At 41.7% G+C, this 25025-nt stretch overlaps 1 protein-coding gene across 1 annotated transcript in view; it reads left to right on the forward strand.

Annotated features, from left to right (window-relative positions):
* LOC311237793 (uncharacterized protein) overlaps positions 1 to 22505 on the forward strand; it is a 143049-nt gene extending 120544 nt beyond the window's left edge. Inside the window, exons 25-33 of the mRNA XM_084325771.1 lie at positions 2574 to 2645; positions 3220 to 3255; positions 5835 to 5879; positions 9036 to 9068; positions 13621 to 13767; positions 14090 to 14144; positions 14241 to 14435; positions 19752 to 19829; positions 21834 to 22505. Coding sequence (XP_084181897.1) covers positions 2574 to 2645; positions 3220 to 3255; positions 5835 to 5879; positions 9036 to 9068; positions 13621 to 13767; positions 14090 to 14144; positions 14241 to 14435; positions 19752 to 19829; positions 21834 to 22021 — 849 coding nt within the window. The 3' untranslated portion in view covers positions 22022 to 22505. The remainder of the gene's footprint in view (positions 1 to 2573; positions 2646 to 3219; positions 3256 to 5834; positions 5880 to 9035; positions 9069 to 13620; positions 13768 to 14089; positions 14145 to 14240; positions 14436 to 19751; positions 19830 to 21833) is intronic.
* The last annotated feature ends 2520 nt before the right edge of the window (positions 22506 to 25025 follow it).

A 25025-nucleotide genomic window follows, 5' to 3' on the forward strand; every position in this document is an offset into this window, starting at 1 on the left:
GGCTGGACGTTGTATAAGCTGAATAGCTTTGTATATGGACACGAAAAGAAGAAGCTCCGCCTACTCTCTCTGACCTCGCAGTGACTCATCCGCTGTTGTCTCCTGCCTGTCAGCCCTTCAGTTGTTTTCCACTGTTTACCACAAATGACATGATTGACAACACAACTAAATAATGTGGTTTAACAGCAGTTATGCCAGAAGTCTGTCCATCACGTTTAAAGGATAACTCCAACATTTTGGGAAATTAGCTTATTTAACATCTTCCCTGGAGTTAGACAAGAAGATACATACCTTTTTTGTCTCTGTGCGTGCATTTAGCTTTGGGAACAGACGCTCCGTTAGCATAGCTTAGCTTCATCACTGGAAGTGAGGCGGGACAGTACCCTGACGTTCCCTACAGGTTTGTTGATATTCTCATTCCTTCAAAGGATCTGAACCGATTGAAGTTTATGGATACCATGACTTAAAATCCTCTTACCTTGACGATTAAAAGCCTCCCCAATTTAGAAAACAGTAATCCAATGGCTGGTATTGATAATATACTACTAACTACTGGACGCTCGGAGCTAACCGGAGCTAACGCAGAACAGGATGTGTAAAGCAAATATAATGACTTCCTTTCTGGGGTTTTCAAAATAAAAGTGCGACGTTTATAGCAGCGGAAAACGTTTATTTTGTACATTATCTAACGTTAACACGAACCTAAACTAACGTTACAACTAACCTAAAGTTAGTTTAGGTTCGTGTTAACGTTAGATAATGTACAAAATAAACGTTTTCTGCTGCTATAGACGTCGCTCTTTTATTTTGAAACCCCCCAGAAAGGAAGTCATTTCTCTCGTTATCTGCTTGAGTGTCCGGTTAGCTCCGTTAGCGTGCAGTAGTTAGTAGTATATCAATACCAGCCATTGGATTACTGTTTTCTAAATTGCGGAGGCTTTTAATCGTCAAGGTAAGAGGATTTTAAGTCATGGTATCCATAAACTTCAATCGGTTCAGATCCTTTGAAGGAATGAGAATATCAACAAACCTGTAGGGAACGTCAGGGTACTGTCCCGCCTCACTTCCAGTGATGAAGCTAAGCTATGCTAACGGAGCGTCTGTTCCCAAAGCTAAATGCACGCACAGAGACAAAAAGGGTATGTATCTTCTTGTCTAACTCCAGGGAAGATGTTAAATAAGCTAATTTCCCAAAATGTTGGAGTTATCCTTTAACTATGATACAAAAAAGAAGATTTATTTATTTGTTATATCTCCTATCATGCAGTTGAAGACACTATCTAAAAACAGATACAGCTATTTCAACTGTAGGGAATCAATGACAAATGACAGCTGGGCAATTTCTCCATCAGTCATCTCTGGTCCCCCAAAATTAACGTGTCCTGCGGTTAATTATTACTAGTAGCCTACATGCAATTCAAATAGACTGTCTTAACAATGGCTTAAGTGGCCAGCAATTATGTGGCCCATTTATTTCCCATTTAGTTCCATGAATTGAAGGAATTCTTGTCATGGCTGAGCTAGACGTTCGGGCTTAACAACATAAAAGCGCAAACATTTTATACATACTCCTCATACATACCTGTCTTTTTTAAATGTACATTAATACAATTCTATAAAATCCCACTAGTGTTCTGTTTGAATCTTTTTCTTTTTCCTTTTTTGACCTGGAAAAGAGATGTATAGGTTAGGGATGCACCGATCCGACTTTTTCAGTCCCGATACCGATACCTGGATTTGGGTATCGGCCAATACCGATACTGATATCGGCGGCCGATACCGATACCAATATCGGATCGGATCCCTAGTATAGGTGCCACACAGGTGCATACTCTGACTAACGTATCCGTACACTCAATTTCGTTTCATAAAAAAACGAGTGCACCACCTTCCAAAAGGTATAAAACGGTATAAATGTCAACAAAGTGAGCACCCTGGGGCGCTCTAGTAGCACACCATGTACCGCGCTGTGTCGCGAAACCGCCGACCCGGGTTCGACTCCCGGACCCGCCGTCCTTTGCCGAATGTCTTCCCCTGCTCTGTCTCCCATTTCCTCCTCTCCCTCTCTCTCTCTCTACCGGACTGCCCGGTAGTACAAACCAATAGAAATCTACAAAAACATATTAATATATATTTTTTTTTTAAACAAAGTGAGCCCTTTTCAAACCGTGAGCATGTCGCTGGATGACAGAATGTCGGTAAGAAAGAGAAAAAAAAATAAGAGATTCCTGAGAGTAAAAATACTTGGGGGATTTGGTCATTGCTTTTACATGTCACTATGATTTAATCGTTTCCAGATACAATATGGAAGTAACGTAAACAGTTCACTCTCTGGAGGAGCGACACTACACAGTCCCTTGGCGCGTCGTTTTTGTTTAAGCCAGATTGAGTAACAGCGGCGTCCAGGCGGGTCAGGAGAGACGAGAGGAAGAAAAGAGAAGGGAGACTATTAGAGTTCATACAAAACAATGTGGCTGTGAATCCAGATCACCAACGTAGTCGTGTGTCATTATCTCCCGTTGTTTCCTGTCACTTCCAATCAGAGCCAGACTGACCTTTCACCCTCTTCTCAGGGCACCGAGGGAGAGCCAGGGTTTCCCGGGTCACAGGGTGGCATGGGCATGCCGGGGTTCAAAGGTCACAAGGTGAGGCTGAGTGTGTATCTGAGATGAGGGTGTTGCCATAGCAACGACACACAAAAAAAACACAGCATTAACGGTAAGTATTTGAAATGACCTGCAGGGTTTGGTTTGGGCCTAATGAGCTCTGAAAGCTATGCTTTATGAATGATTTATGCCTCTGGGCATCAGAAGCTTGTAAATTTTTTTGTTTTCTTTGCTAGCAAAACGTTGATGACTTTACATAATGCATATTTGTCTATTCATATTTGCTCAGACGATATCGTTAATTTTGAGTGTAACAAAAATGATGTCCTCTTGCTTCAAACACAATACTCCCCGGCACCTGAACGTACGTGCAGCATCTTTTGTATGCTGCATTTTGTCAAGTACAGTACACGCACACACTCATTGCTCTGTCATGGGATCATTAAGCATTTAGTGTGAAAGCAAAAAACCCTACCTGCTATGCAAGTTGGATTCAGATTGGCCCTGCGTTATGAATTTGGATTCAGATTGTCCCTGCGATATGAAGTTGGATTCAGAATGGCCCTGCGATAAGAATGCATTTCTGTGCTTAACCTTCAGTGTTTCTTCTCAGGGGGAGCTTGGAGTGGCAGGGACCAAAGGAAACCAGGTATTTTCATCTCTTCTTCTTTTTGGAGAGTGGGTAGTCCATCTTGAGAAAGTGTCAAGTGCTTAGAGGGAGACAGAGTAAGGGAGAAACAGGACAATATGTTCTGTTCCTAGGTATACATGTCGTTCCAGAGGTGGGCTTCTGAACCACTACATACAGAGTTATGAATGTGCACAGCGAGACTTGTACGACAACTGTACAACTGCGGCCCGCTCGTTTGATGCACGAGATGTGCTCGTTTGATTTTAAGATTCTGGCCATATGGTGGCACTAGAGAAGAGGTCATGGGATCTCCAGAATCAATGGGCGTCTTCATCTTTGGGCCATGAATGTGCACCTCAAATTGAATGACAATCTGACTGAAGGAAAAGTATATACGCACACTGGATCACAGCAAAAATGTATATCCTTCCTCGACTCAGCTATCTCTTTAGTGCTATACCCCTTTCTTTCACTACAGAATATTAAAATGTTTTACTTAACGTATGGAAATGTATGGGGAAAGAAATAGCTTAAGTAGATTAGATAGAAACAATGGTCCTCATTCTCGAACATGTTCGTAAGTACCTTTGTAACTATCTTCGTAAAAAGTTTGTACTAACAAATTTACAAAAATCCTCCTCCGGATTCCTGAACGCGGATTCTCCGTAAGTGGTCAAAATCATCGCAGCTGGATTCCCATGAATGAAAAGCGTCACTCATTCTTAAACTGGAAGTACATTCTCGTACACCTTAATTTCCAAACAGAAACGCCCCACCAGCTCCTTATAAGGAGAGGCTATCCATTGCCTCTGCTTGATTTGATTAGATTCAAATGTATTGTCATTATACAGCACAAGTACAGTACAACATCCTCGGAATTAAATAATTATAACAATTAATACGACAATATTTGTATCATTAACAATTACATTTTACATTTATAGTCATGACTCAACAAACCATGTCAGAAAATAAATAAATAAAAAAGATGCACTCAGCGCACACACACAGTTCTACAGCATGACTTACTACTATAGGGCAGCGCATATCCATATATTTCCTAATAAAACAAGTCATTAGAATAATATAAGCCTACTGTAACGATTCATTATGCATGCGTATACAGTACATGTGTGTGTGTGTGTGTGCGCTGAGTGCATCTGCCTTATGCATCATCACCAAGCCGTTTCTCCACTGGCTCTTAGAAGTGTGCAAGCAATGTAATAAATAAATCAAACCAACAATAAATAATAATATAGAGAACAAGAGGTATATGGAATATGAATAGTCTATTGATTCCACTATAGCTACATCCACGCGATTGGGTTCAGTTCTTATTTATTTATTTATTTATTTTGGGGCATGGCTCGTTATATATATGTAAAACTTAATTGTTAATGATACAAATATTGTCATAGTTATTATCATTATAATTATTCAATTCCGCGGATGTCTGTAGAATCGAAGTGACACAATCCCCAAAGATTTCTCCCAAAGAAAGCTGTTAAAAACACGGGCGCACACGGGTCTGTCTGACATAACGATGTGGATTGAGCTAACCTTGTTCATGGGGAAAGTATGAAAATATGTATATATGTGGTTTTTTTCACCTTTTTCTTATTTTTACATTTCTTTTTATGCAATCAATGAAAAACAATAATAATTTTTAATGAAAAAAAAAAGTATTGGGAAAAAAGTATTGGGAGCTGTAATCCAGTGTGTGGTACTGTAGGTATAATTTTTCCTTCGGTCTTCACTGCACCTGGCCTAGAAACTGGTTGGATGTGCACACGGCTACTTACTACTCTGTGCTACATATTCCACGTATGAAACAGACTTAATGTATAAGTGAAATATAGCTTTAAGGGTCTGAGTTCTGGTACCGTAGAGATGGTGAAATGAGAGGGGATGGGAAGTCAGATTCTCTCTGTTCTTAAAGGTCAATGTCTATCCCCATTGTCTACCTGGTTCACTCGTTATTGGCTGGCTGCCACTGGTAATCATGACCTTTTCCTGGAAAAGGACCTCCCTGTTATCCAATACACACACCCACACATACCAAATGTACCCACGCCAGCACATACACCTATAAACAGCGAACAAGACATGCATATATGATGTACTGTGCATATAATGTGTCCATGCGCACGCACACACACACACACACACTCATACTCACACACACACACACACACACACACACACACACACACACACACACACACACACACACACACACACACACACACACACACACACACACACACACACACACACACACACACGAACACAAACACGAACACACACACACACACACACTCTCATACTCATACACACACACACACACACACACACACACACACACACACACACACACACACACACACACACACACACACACACACACACACACACACACACACACACACACACACACACACACTCATACTCACACAAAACCGCACAAGCTTAAGGAGCCAAACATACACATACATCACACACACACACAAGCATACAACACCACATACTGATACAGTACAAAACACAACATACACACAGATCAACACACACACCAACATCATTATGTCTTCTTTCAGGGTGACCGAGGCACCGATGGAGACGCAGGGAACCCCGGAATACCTGTAAGTGCAGATGCATTCTCCTTCCACTGGGGGGCAGTAAAGCTCACGTTACCATAGCTTCATCCAGAGGGGGGATGTGTGTGCGCAAGTATGCTTGTGTGGGTGCGTGCATCTCTGTGTGTATATGTATATGTGTGTGTGTGCGTGTGTGTATCGGTCACACTGAACCAAAGAACATTTCTGTGTACAGCTTACATGTCAAGCTCAAGGGACCCCAGTGTACAAACAGTGTTCTGCTTCCTTATGAGATACACACTGCTACATGAGATACACACTGCTACATGAGATACATACATGAGATACACACTGCTACATGAGATACACACTGCTACATGAGATACATACATGAGATACACACTGCTACATGAGATACACACTGCTACATGAGATACATACATGAGATACACACTGCTACATGAGATACACACCAATACATGAGATACACACTGCTACATGAGATACATACATGAGATACACACTGCTACATGAGATACACACCAATACATGAGATACACACTGCTACATGAGATACATACATGAGATACACACTGCTACATGAGATACACACCAATACATGAGATACACACTGCTACATGAGATATAAATCAATACATGAGATACACACTGCTACATGAGATATAAATCAATACATGAGATACACACTGCTACATGAGATACATACATGAGATACATACCAATACATGAGATATAAACCAATACATGAGATACACACCAATACATGAGATATAAACCAATACATGAGATACATACCAATACGCCATAGCCCATGTGCTGCACACAGCAGCATCACACCTGGACAAGAGGCAGGGGAACTATGTGAGAATGCTATTCATCGACTACAGCTCGGCATTCAATACCATAGTCCCCTCCATACTCATAGCCAAGCTCAGGGACCTGGGCTTGAACTATGACCTCTGCCAGTGGGTCTTGGACTTCCTGACTGGCAGACCCCAGGTGGTGAGAGCAGGCAACTGCACCTCCTCATCCATCACCCTCAACATAGGGGCCCCCCAGGGCTGTGTTCTGAGTCCCCTCCTCTACTCCCTGTACACACACGACTGTGTGGCTCAGCGGAGTAGCAATACAATCATCAAATTTGCTGACGACACAGTGGTGGTGGGCCTGATCTCTGCCAATGACGAGAGGGCCTACCTGGAAGAGGTCAAGGTCCTGGCGGGATGTGGTGCCAGGAAAACAGCCTCTCCCTGAACGTCAGCAAAACAAAGGAGATGATTGTGGACTTCAGGAGGTCGGGGGTCAAGGACTACAGCCCCCTCAGCATCGACGGGGCACCGGTTGAGAGAGTCAACAGCTTTAAGTACCTCGGAGCCTACATATCCGAGGACTTGACATGGACCACACACATTGACAGTGTTGTGAAGAAGGCACGACAACGCCTCTACTTCCTCAGGCGCCTAAGGAAGTTCCAAGTCAGTCAGAAGATCCTTAAGAACTTCTACTCATGTACAATAGAGAGCATCTTGACCGGCAACATCACCTCCTGGTTTGGGAATAGCACTGCACAAGACCGAAGCAGACTACAAAGAGTGACACGTTCAGCCGAACGCACAATTGGAGGGGGGCTCCCCACCCTCCAGAACATTTACAACAAGCGTTGCAAGGGCAAGGCTAAGAGAATCATTAAAGACTCCAGTCACCCGAACAACTGCCTCTTTGAACTGCTGCGGTCAGGCAAGCGATACCGGAGTCTCAAGGCGAGCACAGAAAGACTCAGAAGAAGCTTCTATCCCCAGGCCATCAGGCTGCTAAACGAACAATGAATGAACACCACACAACAACAACCACCAAACGCACATAGCACACACATCCACACGCACACACTCACTTTAAACAAACACACTGTAGCACCCACTCCACACACTTTATAGCACACACCCACTTTAAACAAACACACTGTAGCACCCACTCCCCACACTTTATATTTATTGATGAAGGATTGCACTACAACTCGTACACCTTACTGTAAATTGTACCTAAATTGTACCTCATCCCATTTCTGCTTTGCACTATATAGTACTGTACATTAGTACACTGCATAGTATTGTATATTATATGGTAACTCAGAACATTGTACATATGTCTATACCGAACACTGTGACCTCATTTTCTTCTTCTAAATTACATGCTATACTATGTTATTTGATACTATCTTGTCTAGCACAGTCTCTGGAGCGTAACAGTAAGAAGCATTTTGTATGAAAGTATTCTGTACTTCTGTATGACAACTATTAAAGAAACTTGAAACTTGAATACATGAGATATAAACCAATACATGAGATACATACCAATACATGAGATATAAACCAATACATGAGATATAAACCAAGACATGAGATATAAACCAATACATGAGATACATACCAATACATGAGATACACACCAATACATGAGATATAAACCAATACATGAGATATAAACCAATACATGAGATACATACCAATACATGAGATACACACCAATACATGAGATATAAACCAATACATGAGATATAAACCAAGACATGAGATATAAACCAATACATGAGATACATACCAATACATGAGATACACACCAATACATGAGATACACACCAATACATGAGATATAAACCAATACATGAGATACACACCAATACATGAGATATAAACCAATACATGAGATACATACCAATACATGAGATACACACCAATACATGAGATACATACCAATACATGAGATACATAACAGTGAATCATGTCACTTCTGAAATACATAACAGTGAATCATGTCACTTCTGAAATACAAAGAAGTGAGATTCAAAAGAATCTGGCAGAAACATCTAAATTATTCATTTCAACAGGAAAATGTATCACATAATCCTGGCTGTACGTTGTTACTGTTGCTGTTGCAGTGTCTTTTATTTTTAGAACTAAAAAGAGACAAAAAAGATCTCCAGAGTGCAAAAAAAGAAAGAAATGGCGATTTTTTAACCGATGCTAAAATGTTTTGTAAGGCACAGGTTCGACGGAAAAGAGAATCGTCAGCGATGCAGAGAGCAGTGAGCACAGCTCCACTGACATACTGCCTCTGCCATTGATGTGTAAACACAACTTTCTTACTGCCTCCCCCCCCCTCTCTCTCTCTCTTCTCCACCAGGGCGATGGAGGACCCAAGGGAGGGAAAGGAGAGGTTTGTCAAATTAGACTTTGTGGTATTAGATATAATCCATTCTGTCTCATTTTGCACTGCGGCGAGAGGTGCTGTCAAGCTGCACGGCAGCTATAGAAGACTTACAGAGCCAATACCACCAGGCCTGGGGAGAATATCGCCCCCAGGGCCAAGATATACATCACTGAGACTCTTCTTTCCTGAGGCGCACAGATCTGCAATATCAAAACACTTACTGCACCCGGCTGCAGGATGTCCATTTACTGTATGCAGCTATGGCTCACCCTCGCTTACACAAACCCATTAACACTAGATCATTCACCACAGTTTCATAATCCCTAATTCCAAACTGCATTACTATGCATTTTGTAACAGAGTGGACCATACCAGGAGGGGAGGAAGTTATGGAACATATGCAGATTTAGTTAAAGGGGAACTATCTTATAAATGGCCTTTTTTCAGTGTTTAGCATTGTTTCCATGTGGACTTATATTAATAGGATCTATGTCTCTAATTCTCATATTGGCGCATTCTTCCAATTCTCCTCTCACAATATTCACCCTCACTGAACTGAGTCATCTGAAAATGTGCATATCTGTGATGTCAGAGATTTCTCAGCTGCATAATAATGTGGCAGTTGGTGTGGCAGTTGGCACCAGGCCACACAGTGGTTGGAGCCCAGCCTCAAAACGGCTTAAGATCTTGAGGTAGACATTTTTAGTTTTTGAGTACTTGATTAGAAATACAAAACATTGAATTTTTTGGAAAAAAAAACCTTACAGAGGTGTTCCATAGACTCACAGGAATTGTGTAAAAGTGCCCAAATAGTGAAAGAAATAGTAAAATAGTTCCCCTTTAAAAGAACACGCCAACATTTTGGGAAATTAGCTTACCGTCTTCTCCAGAGAGAGACAAGAAGATAGATACCAGTTTCCTCTCTGTGCGTTCAGTAGAAAGCTATCTGGCTGCACGTTAGCCTAGCTTAGCACAATGAATGGAAGTGGACATGGCCGGTTAGCCTTCGGGAGAGGTGTTAGTTGGACAATGCCTAGGCTAACCGGCCATGTCCGCTTCCATTCATTGTGCTAAGCTAGGCTAACATGCAGCCAGATAGCTTTCTACTGAACACACAGAGAGGAAACTGGTGTCTATCTTCTTGTCTCTCTCTGGAGAAGACGGTAAGCTAATTTCCCAACATGTTGGCATGTTCCTTTAAAAGTTGTAATCCGTAGCCAAATGTAAAAAATTAAAGGGGCACTTCATCACAAAACAATGCTAATCTCACACACTATTGAGAGTAAATTAGTTTGAATGTGGCCACCAGTGATGTCTTCGGGGGCATTGAATCCTTGTGTGTTGTATTAATTACAGCTCAATGAAATTATATGGTAACAGTCCCTATGATATATATTTTTCATCTATATCATTTCATGGTGCTTGTAAATTTTGAGTTTTTGGATGCGTGTGAGATTATGTGCAAAATAAATCGGCGTTGTTATTTGGTGAAGTGCCCCTTTAACACTTTGAGTGCCAGCGACGTGTTATGTCGTCTTATCATGCCCCCCGTTGAGTGCCGACGACGCGAATTGTATTTTTTTTTATTAGCGATCTGAATTCATATTTCATAAACCAAGTCTCCCGTTGGTACAGCAGCCCCTCTAGGAGCTCCGATGGGAAAATACCGCCCCCTATTGTCTATCCCTGTGTAACTGCAGGCCATTCGATTATACTGGTGGATCTGTGTGGGGGGAGCCAACTGGCTCCATTATGCTGGTGAGGGATCTGATGATGAGGGAAGTGATCGCGAGTTGGAAAGCAGCCTGGAATATATATTTACAGCAGCCAATAATCAATCAATAAACGCGATCGATATTTGGAATGGCGATCAGGAATTGGAATAATCTTTTTGGAGAACATCTGATCTAAGGTAAGGAGTCTATGTTACCAGTTTTAGGATAATCAGAGCTGTATTCACTGAGATAACAGCGTGTCCCGTATGTGTATATGTGTGTGTGTGTGTGTGTGTGTGTGTGTGTGTGTGTGTGATGTTGAGGAAATGAGAGAATCGATTTCTCAGCTCGCTTCTATAGCATGCATAAGTACACATATACTATCGATAATCTAGCATTTATTTGAAAACAATTCATAAATAGGCCGACAAATGACAACGTGTCTAGTGTATTCGAAAATATTCCAATAAATGGCGTTTTTGAGGGAATCTTTCTATTTTCCGGAAATTTTCGAGAAAACTATAGCTTTTCGAAATGCTATAAAAAGGATATGAACCGATTAAAAAAAACAATCCGTTTCGACAATGTTGACTGCAAACAAGTCATTGATAAGCGACGGGCAGATTAGACACATAGCCATCATTTAAAACATAGATTATGCGTTTTTAACGCTATCATTGAAGTGGATGATGGCACTTAAGGACATTAATCAACGTTATGGCTGGCACTGAAACTGTTAAAACAACATCGGATTACTCCACCACTAAAAACCAAACCACGGAATTGGAGACAATTTTGAATTCTCAAAAGTCCTTAGGGTAGACGGCGGGTAGACGGCAGGTAGATGGCAGGTAGACGGCAGGTAGACGGAAGGTAGACAGCAGATAGACCGCTCAGCACCTCTACCTTCAGGAACTCATCACTCCACAATCCTTCACCCGCACCCTCAGATCCGCAGGTAGCCTGCTCCTTCAGGTCCCCAATACCCGGCTCTGCACCATGGGTGACCGAGCCTTCTGCACGGCTGCACCACGCCTGTGGAACAGCCTCCCCATCCAGCTGAGGGCACCACAGAGCCTGGACTCTTTTAAAGCAGGCCTGAAAACCTACCTGTTCAAAAAGGCCTTTGACTGTTAGCCTTTTATTTTAATTTTATTGCGCGGTTTATACTATGTTTTTAATTAACTATTTTCTATTTTTATCTTACTTTCATTCTGTATTTTATTTTATTTGTTTTACTAATAACTATTTTATTTCAATTTTTTTAACTATGTTCTAACCCTGTAGTGTAGCACTTTGGGATCCCAGCGAACAAAAAGTGCATTACAAATCCAATCTATTATTATTATTATTATTATTATTATTATTATTATTATTATTATTATTATTATTATTATTATTATTATTATTATTATTATTATTATTATTATTATTATTATTATTATTATTATTATTATTATTATTATTATTATTATTATTATTATTATTATTATTATTATTATTATTATTATTATTATTATTATTATTATTATTATTATTATTATTATTATGAAATAGTTTGCCTCACCCCACCCCTTACTGCAGGGGTGTCAAACTCATTTTCACAGAGGGCCACATCAGCATTATGGTTGCCCTCAAAGGGCCAAAGACCGTATAAATGTTAATGTAATGTAAAATAAATGTAGCTACACATTTACATATTGTTAAACATGGTGTTTCTGTATTTATTACTTATTCAAGTTATACATATTGCATATTCATTTGCATAAATGTAAAAATATATGTTAGCTTATGTTATTTTAACACATAATTTTAGTTTATCAGTACCCCATATTACTCCATCAATCAATGATCAAACCATTCAAGTAAATAACAAAGAAGAATATCATCAAATACAAGCTATGACATTAAGTTTGTTCAAAACCTTTTTGTCACAGTCAAGAGGGGCAGAACTAACAACTGTGAGCTGCAAAGAACACGTGGGACAGATGTAGCAGATGTTACAAAAACAAATGGCTGCACACAACCTTGCAGAGGCCATACAGTACATCCAACTAATGGAAGATAGTTTAATTAACTTTAATTAACAGATTGCAGAATGGGTACAGTACAGTACAGCTCAATACACACAATTGTTAAGGGGATGCAGACCAGAGAAAGACTTTCGACTTTTTTACATCAGGGTCCCCCATTTTCAATTCGTAATGAAATTGCTATTATGTGTCTGCATGAACACACAACTGTAACTGTACTCAAAAATAACAAAATAAGGGTTGTCTCAGTTCACAACTATATTGGTCAAGTTTTGGGTGGGACTTGTTTGCGTCCCTACAGCTTCTTATTCAATTGAGCGAGATGCTCGGTTATGTCACACAGCCAGTTTGCATCTGACAGTTCAGACAATATTTCTTCAACCCTTTGTTACCTATTCCGCCTGGATCTTTTTTGTATTTTGGGCTGTAAAATTGTCAAAGAATGTCTGAGGAGTAAGTGCTTTTGGCTTTTTTCCTTTGTTACCTCAGATGTTCAACATACATGTATGTGTAAGAATGTGTAATAACTAAGGCTGTCAAAGTTAAAGCTTTATTAACGCATTAACCCACAATTATTTTAACACTGCTATTTTTTAACATAATATTAATGTAAAAATTTTTTTTTTTTTTCTTTTTTTTTTTTTTCACCTGAGCTCTTGGGGGGCCACATCAAATGACGTGGCGGGCCGGATTTGGCCCGCGGGCCGTGAGTTTGACACCTATGCCTTACTGTGTGTTGTTGGTGTGTCCGCAGCGATACGTTTTCATTCTGCAACGTCATGATTGTCCTTGCTCTGCCACTGTGTTCAGAGAGGCACAACGGGGGACTCTGGCACCAAGGGGACGGACGGGAAGAAAGGGGCCGTGGGACACTTTGGCGCAGCGGGACCCAGGGGATCTTCGGGAGAGGACGGGTCGCCGGGACAACCGGGTCAGCCGGGTTACCCTGGGAAACCGGTGAGAGAGCGAGATATGGAACGGAGCGTGACCTTTGACCCTTGTGAAGGTTTCAGACAGGATTGAGGCAGTCAGTGATTTCTTCCAAACACTAATCTTTTTTTGTATTTTTTATATACTTGGATTCTGTGTGTGTGTGGCTTTGGGAGGAACGGGGGACACGGTGTGCAAGGTGTGGGGAGTACGGGAGGGAGGGCAAGGCGCTGGGAGCGCTGAGATGGCTCTATAAAATCAGCAGGTGCACCGAGTCACCGCAGGTGAACCTGCTCAGAGAGAGTCTGAGGACAGGACTGGATTTGAAGGTGTAATCTGTGTCTTTCAGGGGAAACCTGCCTCAGATGATTACCTCATGAAGCTCTGCGGTGACATGCTCCGGAGTAAGTGCCTGTCTGAGTGTGAAACTAACTTTTCCATGGTATTTGATGTAAAAAAGGTGATGCACTTACTTAGTCTCCTGTGGCTCTGTCTCCCAGACCAGCTGCCGGCGTTGCTCCAGACCCTGGCCCCCCCCAGCAGCTGCGAGCCCTGTCAAAGCGTGAAGGGCCCCCCGGGCACATCCGGAGCACCAGGCACCAAAGGCTCAACAGGGCCCCCAGGCTACCCTGGCAGGACTGGCTCCCAGGGTTACCAGGGCCCGCCTGGGGAGCACGGACTTCTGGGCATCAAAGGTGACGTTACCTTTCAAAGGTCCACTCAGCCACAGTCTATGCTAATTAAGCTCAATAACCTCGGGCAAGGTTAAGTCACTCATAGCAAATGGTTACATTAGAATGTCCAGCAGGCTAATGTTGCCTGGCAATTAAAGCAATCCCAGGCAGTCCGCTATTGACAGTGAGTTAGGGCTGTCCCCGACTAAGGATTTGGATGGTCTACTAGGATTGGCCTAAATTTGCCGTTAGTCGACTATTGGTCGACTAAAAAAATATATATATATTAAAAAAAAATTTTTTTTAACTTTTTTTTTTAACTTTTTTTATCATTCCATTTGGGCTGTGGGGGGTGCTTAATGTCTGAAGGAGTCGACTGAAGGCTTCTTGTCCTCTGCAAAAGCATGCAATTGGTCCACTGATGGATACATCTTGATATTTGTCTAGTCTAGTGTGTTCATTAGATCAGGGGTTCCCAAACTTTTCAGGCCGGGGCCCAGAAAATAAGGCGTCAGAGAGCCGCGGCCCAATGCACATCGTCTGGCTTTTTTTTTTTTTTTTTTTGTCAGGCGACCGATTTTTTAAGCCAAATATCACTTCAATCCTATTAAGTTAGTTCAAGTTAGTTATTCATTTATATGTGCTATTTATGAGAGGGCTAACTTGTTGCAAAATAATAATGATAATAATAATAGCCTCATTAAAATACTATTGTTGCTTCGGTTGTTTTCAGCGTTTTATGTGCATAATCTGTTATTTAGTTTGAAATTTCGTTGAAATAAGTAGATTTTTCGTTTTTGTTTATTTATTAAGTTAATATAAAACCATATAGTCACATTTTAGAATACAATAGAATAGAATTTTAGAATACAACTAGAAACACTGTCCTGGCCTGCTTCTAAGTTCAGTGGCCTGACAAAAAAAATTAAAATTAAAAAAAATAAAAAAATTAAAAAATTAAAAATAATTTTTTTTTTTTTAATTTTTTTTAAATCATCTCGCGGCCCATCCGTGGCTGCTCGCGGCCCACCTTTGGGTCGCGACCCCGACTTTGGGAACCACTGCATTAGATGGGTGAAATCCTCTTTCAGTGCCTCTGTGCCTGTTTTCTTAGGCAGTTAGCCTCTGGTATGCGTGCCATTAGCGTTAGCCACGCTTCTAGGCATCTTTTCTTGTGAACAAAATGATAAAAAAAATATATATATATATATATTAATATTTTATTATTCTTTTTTTTATTATATTCGACTAAGAGGTTGGCCAGTCGACTACGGCTCCTTTCGACCGATTAGTCGACTAATCGATTAATAGGGGTCAGCCCTACAGTGAGTATATGAAACACAACAAGGACACAGAATGTAACGCATGCAAAGTGTCAGGACAGATAGGCCTTTTTTTCACAGCAGACATAGTTATCTAAACACAGCTGTAACTAATAACTAAAAATGATTTGCACATTATGTCATAGGCTACTACAGATGGAGCACAGTAGAGCGCTGCCCTTGCCACACGGTAGCCGGGTAGTTGCCGTGTTGACAATACTCAACCAGTAGGGGCGCTCGGGTTACACCAGGTTACTTTTTGTCTCTGCCGATGGAAACACAGCAGATAGAATAGGCAGCGCATTCTGAAATAGGTCTCCAAACTTGTCATACCATCCGTGGTGCAGAGGGTTGTTAAATCTCGCTGTTCTCCGCTTGATATAATTAATGAAATGTCCAATCTAATCTAAATTTCGTTTTGCTGTTTTTGTCCTATCCACTATCCTTCACTAATGCTTTGCAAGTTGCAAACAAAGTCTTGGCTTTCTGAATATTTAGATTTTATCATCAAATTCAGATGATAAATAAAACATTGACGCTTGTAAATTCATGATGACAAGCGGAGAATGGAGCAACTTAACTGCCCCACCCCCCTCCAATGTTGCTCATTGACTTTACATTTACGTTTTGTCATTTAGCTGAACGCTTTTATCCAAAGCGACTTACAAGTTTTGTACGACAAGTCATCAGGATGGGCACAAATCTATCAGCTGAGTAACAGTTCATCAAAGTGTTCAAACTTGAGTGCTACAGTGTCGAGTGTATGTTAGTATATTAGGAAGAGTGCATGACAGTAGAGGAGAGTAAGAAGGTTAGTATTTCTTAAAAAAAAAATTCAAATATTGATTGAAGAAGTGTGTCGGCTGTCCTAACTGGTGGGAAGTTCGTTCCACCATTGTGGATCAAGGACAGAGAATAGGCGGATTCTCTTTGATAACCCTCCCGGAGCTCGGACAGGAGTGGGTCTGAAGCGGCCAGAAGACATACCGCGGAGGGGTCTTGAGGGTGTGTAGTTAAGAGACCATTGACCGGAGGTAGACGGGAGCTGTTCCCTTCGCCGCCCGATATGCCAGGTCGAGGGCCTTGAAGCGGATTCCTGCGGCGATGGGGAGCCAGTGCATGTCCCTAAGAAGTGGGATAACATGGGCTGACTTTGGTAGGTTGGAGATCAGGCGGGCGGCTGCGTTCTGAATGAGTTGAAGAGGGTTGAGGGCGGTGGTCGGTAGACCAGCGAGCAGTGCATTGCAGTAGTCAAGGCGAGAGATGAGATGAGGAGTTGGGTGGCTTCTTTTGTCAGGAAGAGGCATATTATATTATTGCTCTAATATTCAGGGAAGACACTTGGCCTATATTTTAAATGATGGAAGGCACTGGCCCAAAAAAGGTTGTGAACCATTGTTATTATGAGCAATGGATTCGACTGATCAGCGAATACTTTTTGACAGCACCAGTTGACGTTGGCCCACAATCCATGTGAAAGAAATGGGAAAAGAAACACACATCACACTACACAGTGGCTGAACGGCTCAGGAGAGAGGGATTGATATCAGCCAATTAAGGGGGGAGGGATGATTAAGCGGCATTGATGTCAGATGACCTTATTTTTGGAGAATGCCAACAAGAGGTTATGATAGGTAGTGATGTCACCAGTGAGGCGTGTCTTTTTATACTTCCTCTCGGCCGCTCTCAGGACCTGTCTTTTTTTTCTCACTGCATCCGATGGCCATGGACAGGGGGTGGAACGGCGGGCAGGCTTCTCGGCGAGGAGACAGAGCTTGTCGAAGGAGGTTGAACGGGCTGAGAGGAGGGTGGCGGTTGCCATATCTGGGGGGAGAACAGAGAAAGTCTCACTCAAAGGTAGAGCGGATAGGATGTTAGAGGAGAGGGTGGAGGGGGATATGGAGCATAGGTTGCGTCTGTAAGACAGTTTGGGTTGGAGTGGATGGTTTGGGGTTAAGCATAATAGTTAGTGAGAAGGATATAAAGAAGTAATGTGATACAAGGGGAGTTACCGTGGTGTTAATTATGCTGGAGTCACAGAAGAATATGAGATCCAAGGAGCTGCCAGCTTTGTGGGTGGGAGGCATGACAGTGGGAGTCAGGACAAAGGATTGTAGGAGAGAGACCACTGTGGCTGACTGAGACCAGTCAGGCAGGTTGAAGTCACCCATTAGGAGAAAGGGTCAATTCAAAACTGTCAATCATTTTTACTGTCAGAGGTGACTGTTCCATTCAGGACCAGCCGAAACCGGTCACTTGTCCGAAAACCGACGCTCATTGGTTGTTCGGCCTTGTAACCCGAGATTGGAAGCATGTAATAGGTTGAGTAGGGTGTCAATCGAACGGTGGCCATTTTAGCTTTTCAACGATATGTAGGTTGATCGGCAAAAATACAGCACTAGGCCGACAGACAGGTCAAAGTGCCACGATGGGCACGTGCGTGCGTGGCGGCCCATATTCTGGCTGCCGAACGTTGACAGGTTAAAACTAGTTTTGAATAGGAGTAATAACTGTCTGTGTGCTGCCTCTGTGTTCATTGAGAAGGCACAACCCTATACTACTTTTAATTAAATTTCTACAATGCAGGAAATAATATTTAGTCTCTCTCCTCAGTTCTCATGTGTCCTTTTCTCTTATAATAATAATAATAATAATAATAATAATAATAATAATAATAATAATAATAATAATAATAATAATAATAATAATAATAATAATAATAATAATAATAATAATAATAATAATAATAATAATAATAATAATAATAATAATAATAATAATAATAATAATAATAATAATAGCTTCATTTTATATAGCGCCTTTCAATAGACCCAAGGTCACTTTACATAGGGGGGGGAAATAACTAAGTAACAAACATAGTGGACAGACACAACATATACATATAAAGTGAAGAGGTGGGTTTTGAGCAGTTTTTTGAATGAGTCCAGAGTTGGGGCGGTGCAGAGTTCTGCGGGGAGGGAGTTCCAGAGGGTGGGAGCTGCCACACTGAAAGCTCTGTCCCTGAAGGTCCGCAGTCTGGTTCGGGGGATGGAGAGCTGACCAGTGTCCGTGGATCGCAGGGACCATGACTGAGTGTAGGGGTGGAGGAGGTCAGTGAGGTACTGAGGTGCCAGAGCGTGGAGGGATTTGTAGGTGAGCAGGAGGGTTTTGTAGGTGATGCAGGATTTGATGGGGAGACAGTGGAGGTGGATGCGGGTGGGAGTGATGTGCTGCCAGGGTTTGGTGCGGGTTAGAACCCTGGCAGCTGAATTTTGAACATACTGAAGCCTGTCCAGGGTTTTGCTTGGGACCCCGGACAGGACCCCGTTGCAGTAGTCCAGGCGGGAGGTGACAAAGGCATGGATGAGGGTCTCAGCTGTGGAGTCGGAAAGTGATGGTCGGAGTCTGGAGATATTTCTGAGATGGAAGAAGGCGGATTTGGTGACAGAACTGACATGGGCTTGGTAGGAGAGGGTGGAGTCCAGGATAACTCCCAGGTTGCAGACCTTAGGGGAAGGGCAGATGGAGCAGCCGTCTATGTTGAGGGTGAGATCCCCCAACCTTCCGGAGCAGGGCCTTGGGTGCCACGACCATGAGCTCAGTTTTATTGTTGTTGAGTTTGAGAAGATTAGATGACATCCAGGTTTTTATTCCATGAAGGCAGTTGACAAGGGAGCGTGGGGGGAGCCGGGTGGATGGTTTGGTGGAGGGGTAGAGTTGTGTGTCGTCGGCGTAGGAGTGGAAGCTGAGGCCATGGCGGCGGATGATCATAGTGTGTTGTGCTCACGGTTGCATTTGATTATTAGATTGTATACTTGTTATGGAATGCACTGTGATTTTCTTCATGTGTATTAATGCACAAGCCACGAAATTGCCAAACAGACGCAAGTGGAAAAAATTCACCTTGCGCCCCAAACCAATACACCCGTCTCAGCGATTCCACGGGCGTGAAGCCCTAGGTGTCAAATAGTGGTTATTTAATTTTGGAATGACACCCTTCATATTGTCTTCTCAGGTCACACAGGACCCAGGGGCCTCAAAGGCAGCAAGGGAGAAGGTCGACCCGGGCCCTCAGGCCCCCCTGGACAGTCGGGTAAGTACACTTAATCAGGCTCAGCGTGATCAGTGTACTGTAGCGTACTTGCATCTGTCACTGCCGGATCGTCTCTCTCGACCCGCCCCATTTGCCCAGCCTCTTCTGTGCTGGTCTTTTTTTTTGCCTTTTTCTCCCATTTCTCCCCAATTTAGTTGTTATGCCAATTTCCTGTGTGTGTCAGACTCCTGTCCAGAGTCCTCTGTTGGTCTGGGGAGGGTGTAAACTACCACATGTGTCCTCTGTCTGTCTGGGGAGGGTGTAAACTACCACATGTGTCCTCTGTCTGTCTGGGGAGGGTGTAGACTACCACATGTGTCCTCTGTTGGTCTGGGGAGGGTGTAGACTACCGCATGTGTCCTCTGTTTGTCTGGGGAGGGTGTCGACTACCACATGCCTCCTCTGATACAATCCTGGCCGCTTCTTTTCACCTGACAGCGAGGAGTTTTTCTGGGAGAGTGTGGAGGTTCACGCTATCTCCTCCAGATCCCCTCTCTGCTGAAAAGGCTCCCCGACTGACCAGTAGGAGTCACTAATGCAACAACGAGGACTCATACCCCACTGGTTTCCCACCCATGAACACTAGCAGTTGTGTTTGTTGGAACCGTCTTTTTAATTGTTAACCTCTTAAGCCTGATCCGTACCGGGCCGCGATTTATTTCACATCACAAATAGATCAATACTATTATTTAATACTACTTAATACTATTAAGTGATATTGTGTTTATTTTTCAAATGTAGCCAAGAGTAAAGACCCAAACCATATCAAAACAGCAGCCAAAGTGTATATTTCCAGCACTACGGTTGTTTAGTAATGATTTTAAGTGTTATTAGCTAAATATGAGCTTGTAAAAATATATGTGCATTGCATTGGAAATCGGAGGATTTAGACGCGAAGACAGGAAGGCCATCATGAAATCGTTGTAGTCCTAAGAAAGAGGAGACCCAGGGCTTTCGATGGACGTCTACATTTCATAAAACTATACTACCCAGCTCACACCAGTCGCAGGAAGGCCAACAATGTTTTTCTTACAAATATTGACGTGAATGTCATGTTTATATCTCAGGGGTCGAACCTCAACGCTATTGCCATATAATACAATATATACCGTTTCTTTACCTTTCTGTGAACGTCTAGGAAAGAAATGTGTCTCAATCCGGTAAAAAATGCCCTATACCGGGCGCCTGGTGGTACTATGTATGACTTGGCCATAATAAGGTAATTCATAGGCCTGATATTCTATATTCATATTTCATATTGCGTGTTTCCGGATGGCAAAATTCAGTACTGTATCTACAGAAAACCCTCTAAATCATCTGCCCTTTGTTCATTTGCTTAGATTATTAGTACACTTGATCTCAAGAAGGTGCTGAATGATAAATGTCATTACAATTTACTCAAGCATACAGTAGTAACAGACACAATATTTCTGACACTGGGAATACATTCCGTGAGGTCTATAGATGTCCCTAGATACCAATAACATGCAAATGGACCTTGTAGAAGTGGCACAATCTTCCATTTACTTGGGTATGTACTTTTAGACGAAGTTTCTGAAAATATGGCTAGGGGTTAAGAGGTTAAGTCCCGGGTACAGTCATGGAAAAAAAGATTTTACACAGGCACAGAAGCACAGCCACATTCTGTTCCTGTCAAAATCGGACAGTAGACAGCATCTACACATTGAACTTTGTGTATTTTCTATGCACGAGTTAATGCGTCACAGGCTGCAGTCCCTCACTATTAACATCAGTGCCGACCATAGATAACTCAGATTGAGTGACAGCACCCTACTCCCAGAACAGTAATTAAATAAAGACATTGAGCCGCTGTCCAGAAACAGCAGTGCACACCATGATGAAGAATTAATGAATTTTGAATGAATTTGATTTGTATAGCGCTTTTCCAAACAAAGGACACAACACTTCTCGTGAACTCATGCAGTCAGAAGTCTACTATCCATTAGTTACTATCCATTGTTTGTTTTCCCTCAATCACCACAGGAGTTCAAGGACCTCGCGGCTCTGACGGCATCGGACATCCGGGTGGCCAGGGGATGCCTGGGAAAGGGGCAACCCCAGGAGCCCCGGGCAAACGAGGCTCTCCTGGTCTCCCGGGAGTGTGTGACATGTCTACGTGCTACCAGTACAACCTCAGGGACGATCGCTTCAGCAAAGGACCCAACTTCTGAGGACAACTACTGCTCAAGAGGTCCAAAGACTGTTCCATTCCAGGAAATTGCTTCCGCTACTGTAGGCCCTCACTCCCTTTCCTCACAGTATGCGTGTGTGTTAGGTTAAACAGGCTGGGTTCCATGTCAGACAGAAACCAAAGTACGAATTGAATATACCAATCTCTTTTTTATCAACTTTTCTTTTATATATATGTGTGTGTAATGGATTTTTACAAATATTTAAGTTCCATATTGCCAGCAACACACTGTAGGAATGTTTTTCTCCCTCTCTCATGACATACTGTGTATAATTTTTTTTGTCTATGCCTTTGTCACTGTAACCTGCATCCTCTGAATTCAGACTGTCGACTGTCGACTGTCAACAGTGAAAGTGCATAGAAAATCGAACCTATGAACTCTTGACATGACAAACTAAGGGGCTCTGAATTTAGTGAACATATAATAATAATTATAATAATGATAATCATGCTGATTAATAACAATTAATAATAATAATTATAATTATAATAATAATAATAATAATAATAATAATAATAATAATAATAATAATAATAATAATAATAATAATAATAATAATAATAATAATAATAAGTACAATAATAATAATAATAATAATAAGTACAATAATAAGTACAATAATAAGTACAACAATAATAATAATTATTCTAATGTGTCCATGTTTTAGACTCTGATGTCAATCCAGTTTAAACTATTTGGGTTTTCATTTGACCACTGACTGTTCTGTGATAACATGAGTGCAATTTTCTCCCTCTGTCGCAAGTAACATTGAGTACATATTTGACTTCACATATACATATTTGAAAAATAACACAGACAGCAAAGAGGAAGTTATAAAAGAAAAAAAGGGTCACATACAGATCTGTGGGTGAGGGGGGAGGGGTCCTTTTACGCAATGATTCAGAATGTTAACTATACAGGGAATTGTGTGAGAAGAGGCTCTGGTCCTGGTTACCCAACACTAGGAAGTATTTTTGGCCAGAAGCAATGGGAAGCATGTTAGCAGCCAAGTGGGGTCAAAGGGGTTTCGGGAACACTGCAAAATACTTTGTGGGGTGCGGAATGTGAATGGGATTGCCTTCCTGTTGGGTTATTTCTTATACAGAACACACTGAAACACTTGCAGCGAGGAGAGCAGGACCTCACGGTGCATGTTAGTTAAAGGAGTTCTATTTTCTTGTTCCCAAGACTAGAAACGATATTGATTGGAATTAGGACCTCAACTTTGCCATGTCGATTGGCATTGACGTGATCCTCTGCATTGAAGTTGAGGAGATTGCAGTTCAGGTCTCAGTCTGCTGCCAAACACTCTGTTTAATAAGCCTCCAGTTTGTGAGATTGCAACTGGTCAATGCCAATGGGATAGCCAAGTTTCAGGTAGGGTAACATTGAATTAAAGTGTTACCATAGCAAGCCATGGTATGCTGGAAAACAAACCTGTGCTGGAAATCAATGACAAATCAATGTGTAAAGTAAGGAGTTTGCCTCAGCCTAAGCTACAAAAAGAAGAAGGGAAAAACAAGGACATTTCAAGTTACTAGGCTATGGTACCCGAAAGTCCAACTTCTTTTGATCATCATCTTCATCATGTGCTTGCCACAGTCTTATATAAATGGTGGTCTATATTGCACATAATATTATATGTAGGCAACTCACCACTGGGTAGATTGTTGAACTTAGGCGCTATGTATTTAGTTACTGTAGTATTAAAAGGATAAGGCCAGTGTAATTCATTATCTTTCTTACATAGCCTATGAAAAGACCAAAACCAACAATTAATTTCTCCTACTTACAAGTATGGTCCATCTAGCGAGCCCCATATTATAGCTCATATCCAGAGCCATTATAGTCCAAAAAAAACCCTGCTAAAACAAGTCACAGAGCTGTACTGTTTGTTTTGTTCAGTATAATGAATTATTCAGTGTGATGAACGTGGAGTTGCTTCATGAGGCAACATGATGGCCTCGACTCCGCCTGAACCGGAACCGCTTCCGATGCGATCGCCGTCACTTCATGATGTAGTTCCAGGAAAAATTACGCTGCTCGCATTCATCACAATGATGAATGATACCTGACCAAAACAAACAGTATGGCTCTGTGACTTGTTTGTGATACATTGAGTTACATATGTGCACTTGGGCTTTATTAGTGTAACCTGAAGATAAATGACTGTACCTGAACAGTCGTTACAATAAATGTGCCAACACAGAATCACGGCAAAGGATCACTTCAACAGTAAATGCTACTCTTTTAGAGGTTTGAAACAATCTACCCATGTGGTGAGAAAATATTGTTTCAAGTGCAGTACAACCATTATAACAACTGCTCCTCACTATCGCTGGAAGGGCAGGCTATAGTGGGGAACAATAGCTGTCAGTAAGCCTACAGAAATGTACACAGGATGATAGATAATTGAAACAATGCTGATAAACACTAGTAATATTCAATATGACTCACCACTGGTGCTGGCTGTCCTCTCTTGTTCAATAGAAATAGAACAAATAAAACACACAAAAAACAATATAACCAAGGCTTCGTTGTAACTTCTCAAAACAAAATCAATAACCTTTCTCGTAATTCAAAACAGAATCGACAACCTTTCTGGTAATTCAAAACAAAATCAACAACCTTTCTGGTAATTTGAAAACGCAACGTAAATACTCTTCTGAATTGCTTTTTGTTCTTCCCACTCCAAAATATAATTTCCCCCCCAAAATAAACACCACGCCATGCATGAGGTGATCGCCGCAAACAAACAAACATCAAACAAACAAAAATCCAGTCAGGCAGGAGTTCCAAAGACAAAGATACAAAGTACAAATAAAACACAATCTAGAGCTCTCTAACTATTGATTGGTCTGTGTCTAGGTCTTACACAGACTCACTTGGCTCGCCTACAAACTTTTTTTTTTGTATCTACTTTTTTCTCCCATTTTCTATTTTTCTCCCATCCCAATTTCGTATATCGTCCAATTCTACCCTC

This window comes from Notolepis coatsorum (assembly GCF_963971535.1).
Source record: "Notolepis coatsorum genome assembly, chromosome: 12".
Taxonomy (NCBI): domain Eukaryota; kingdom Metazoa; phylum Chordata; class Actinopteri; order Aulopiformes; family Paralepididae; genus Notolepis; species Notolepis coatsorum.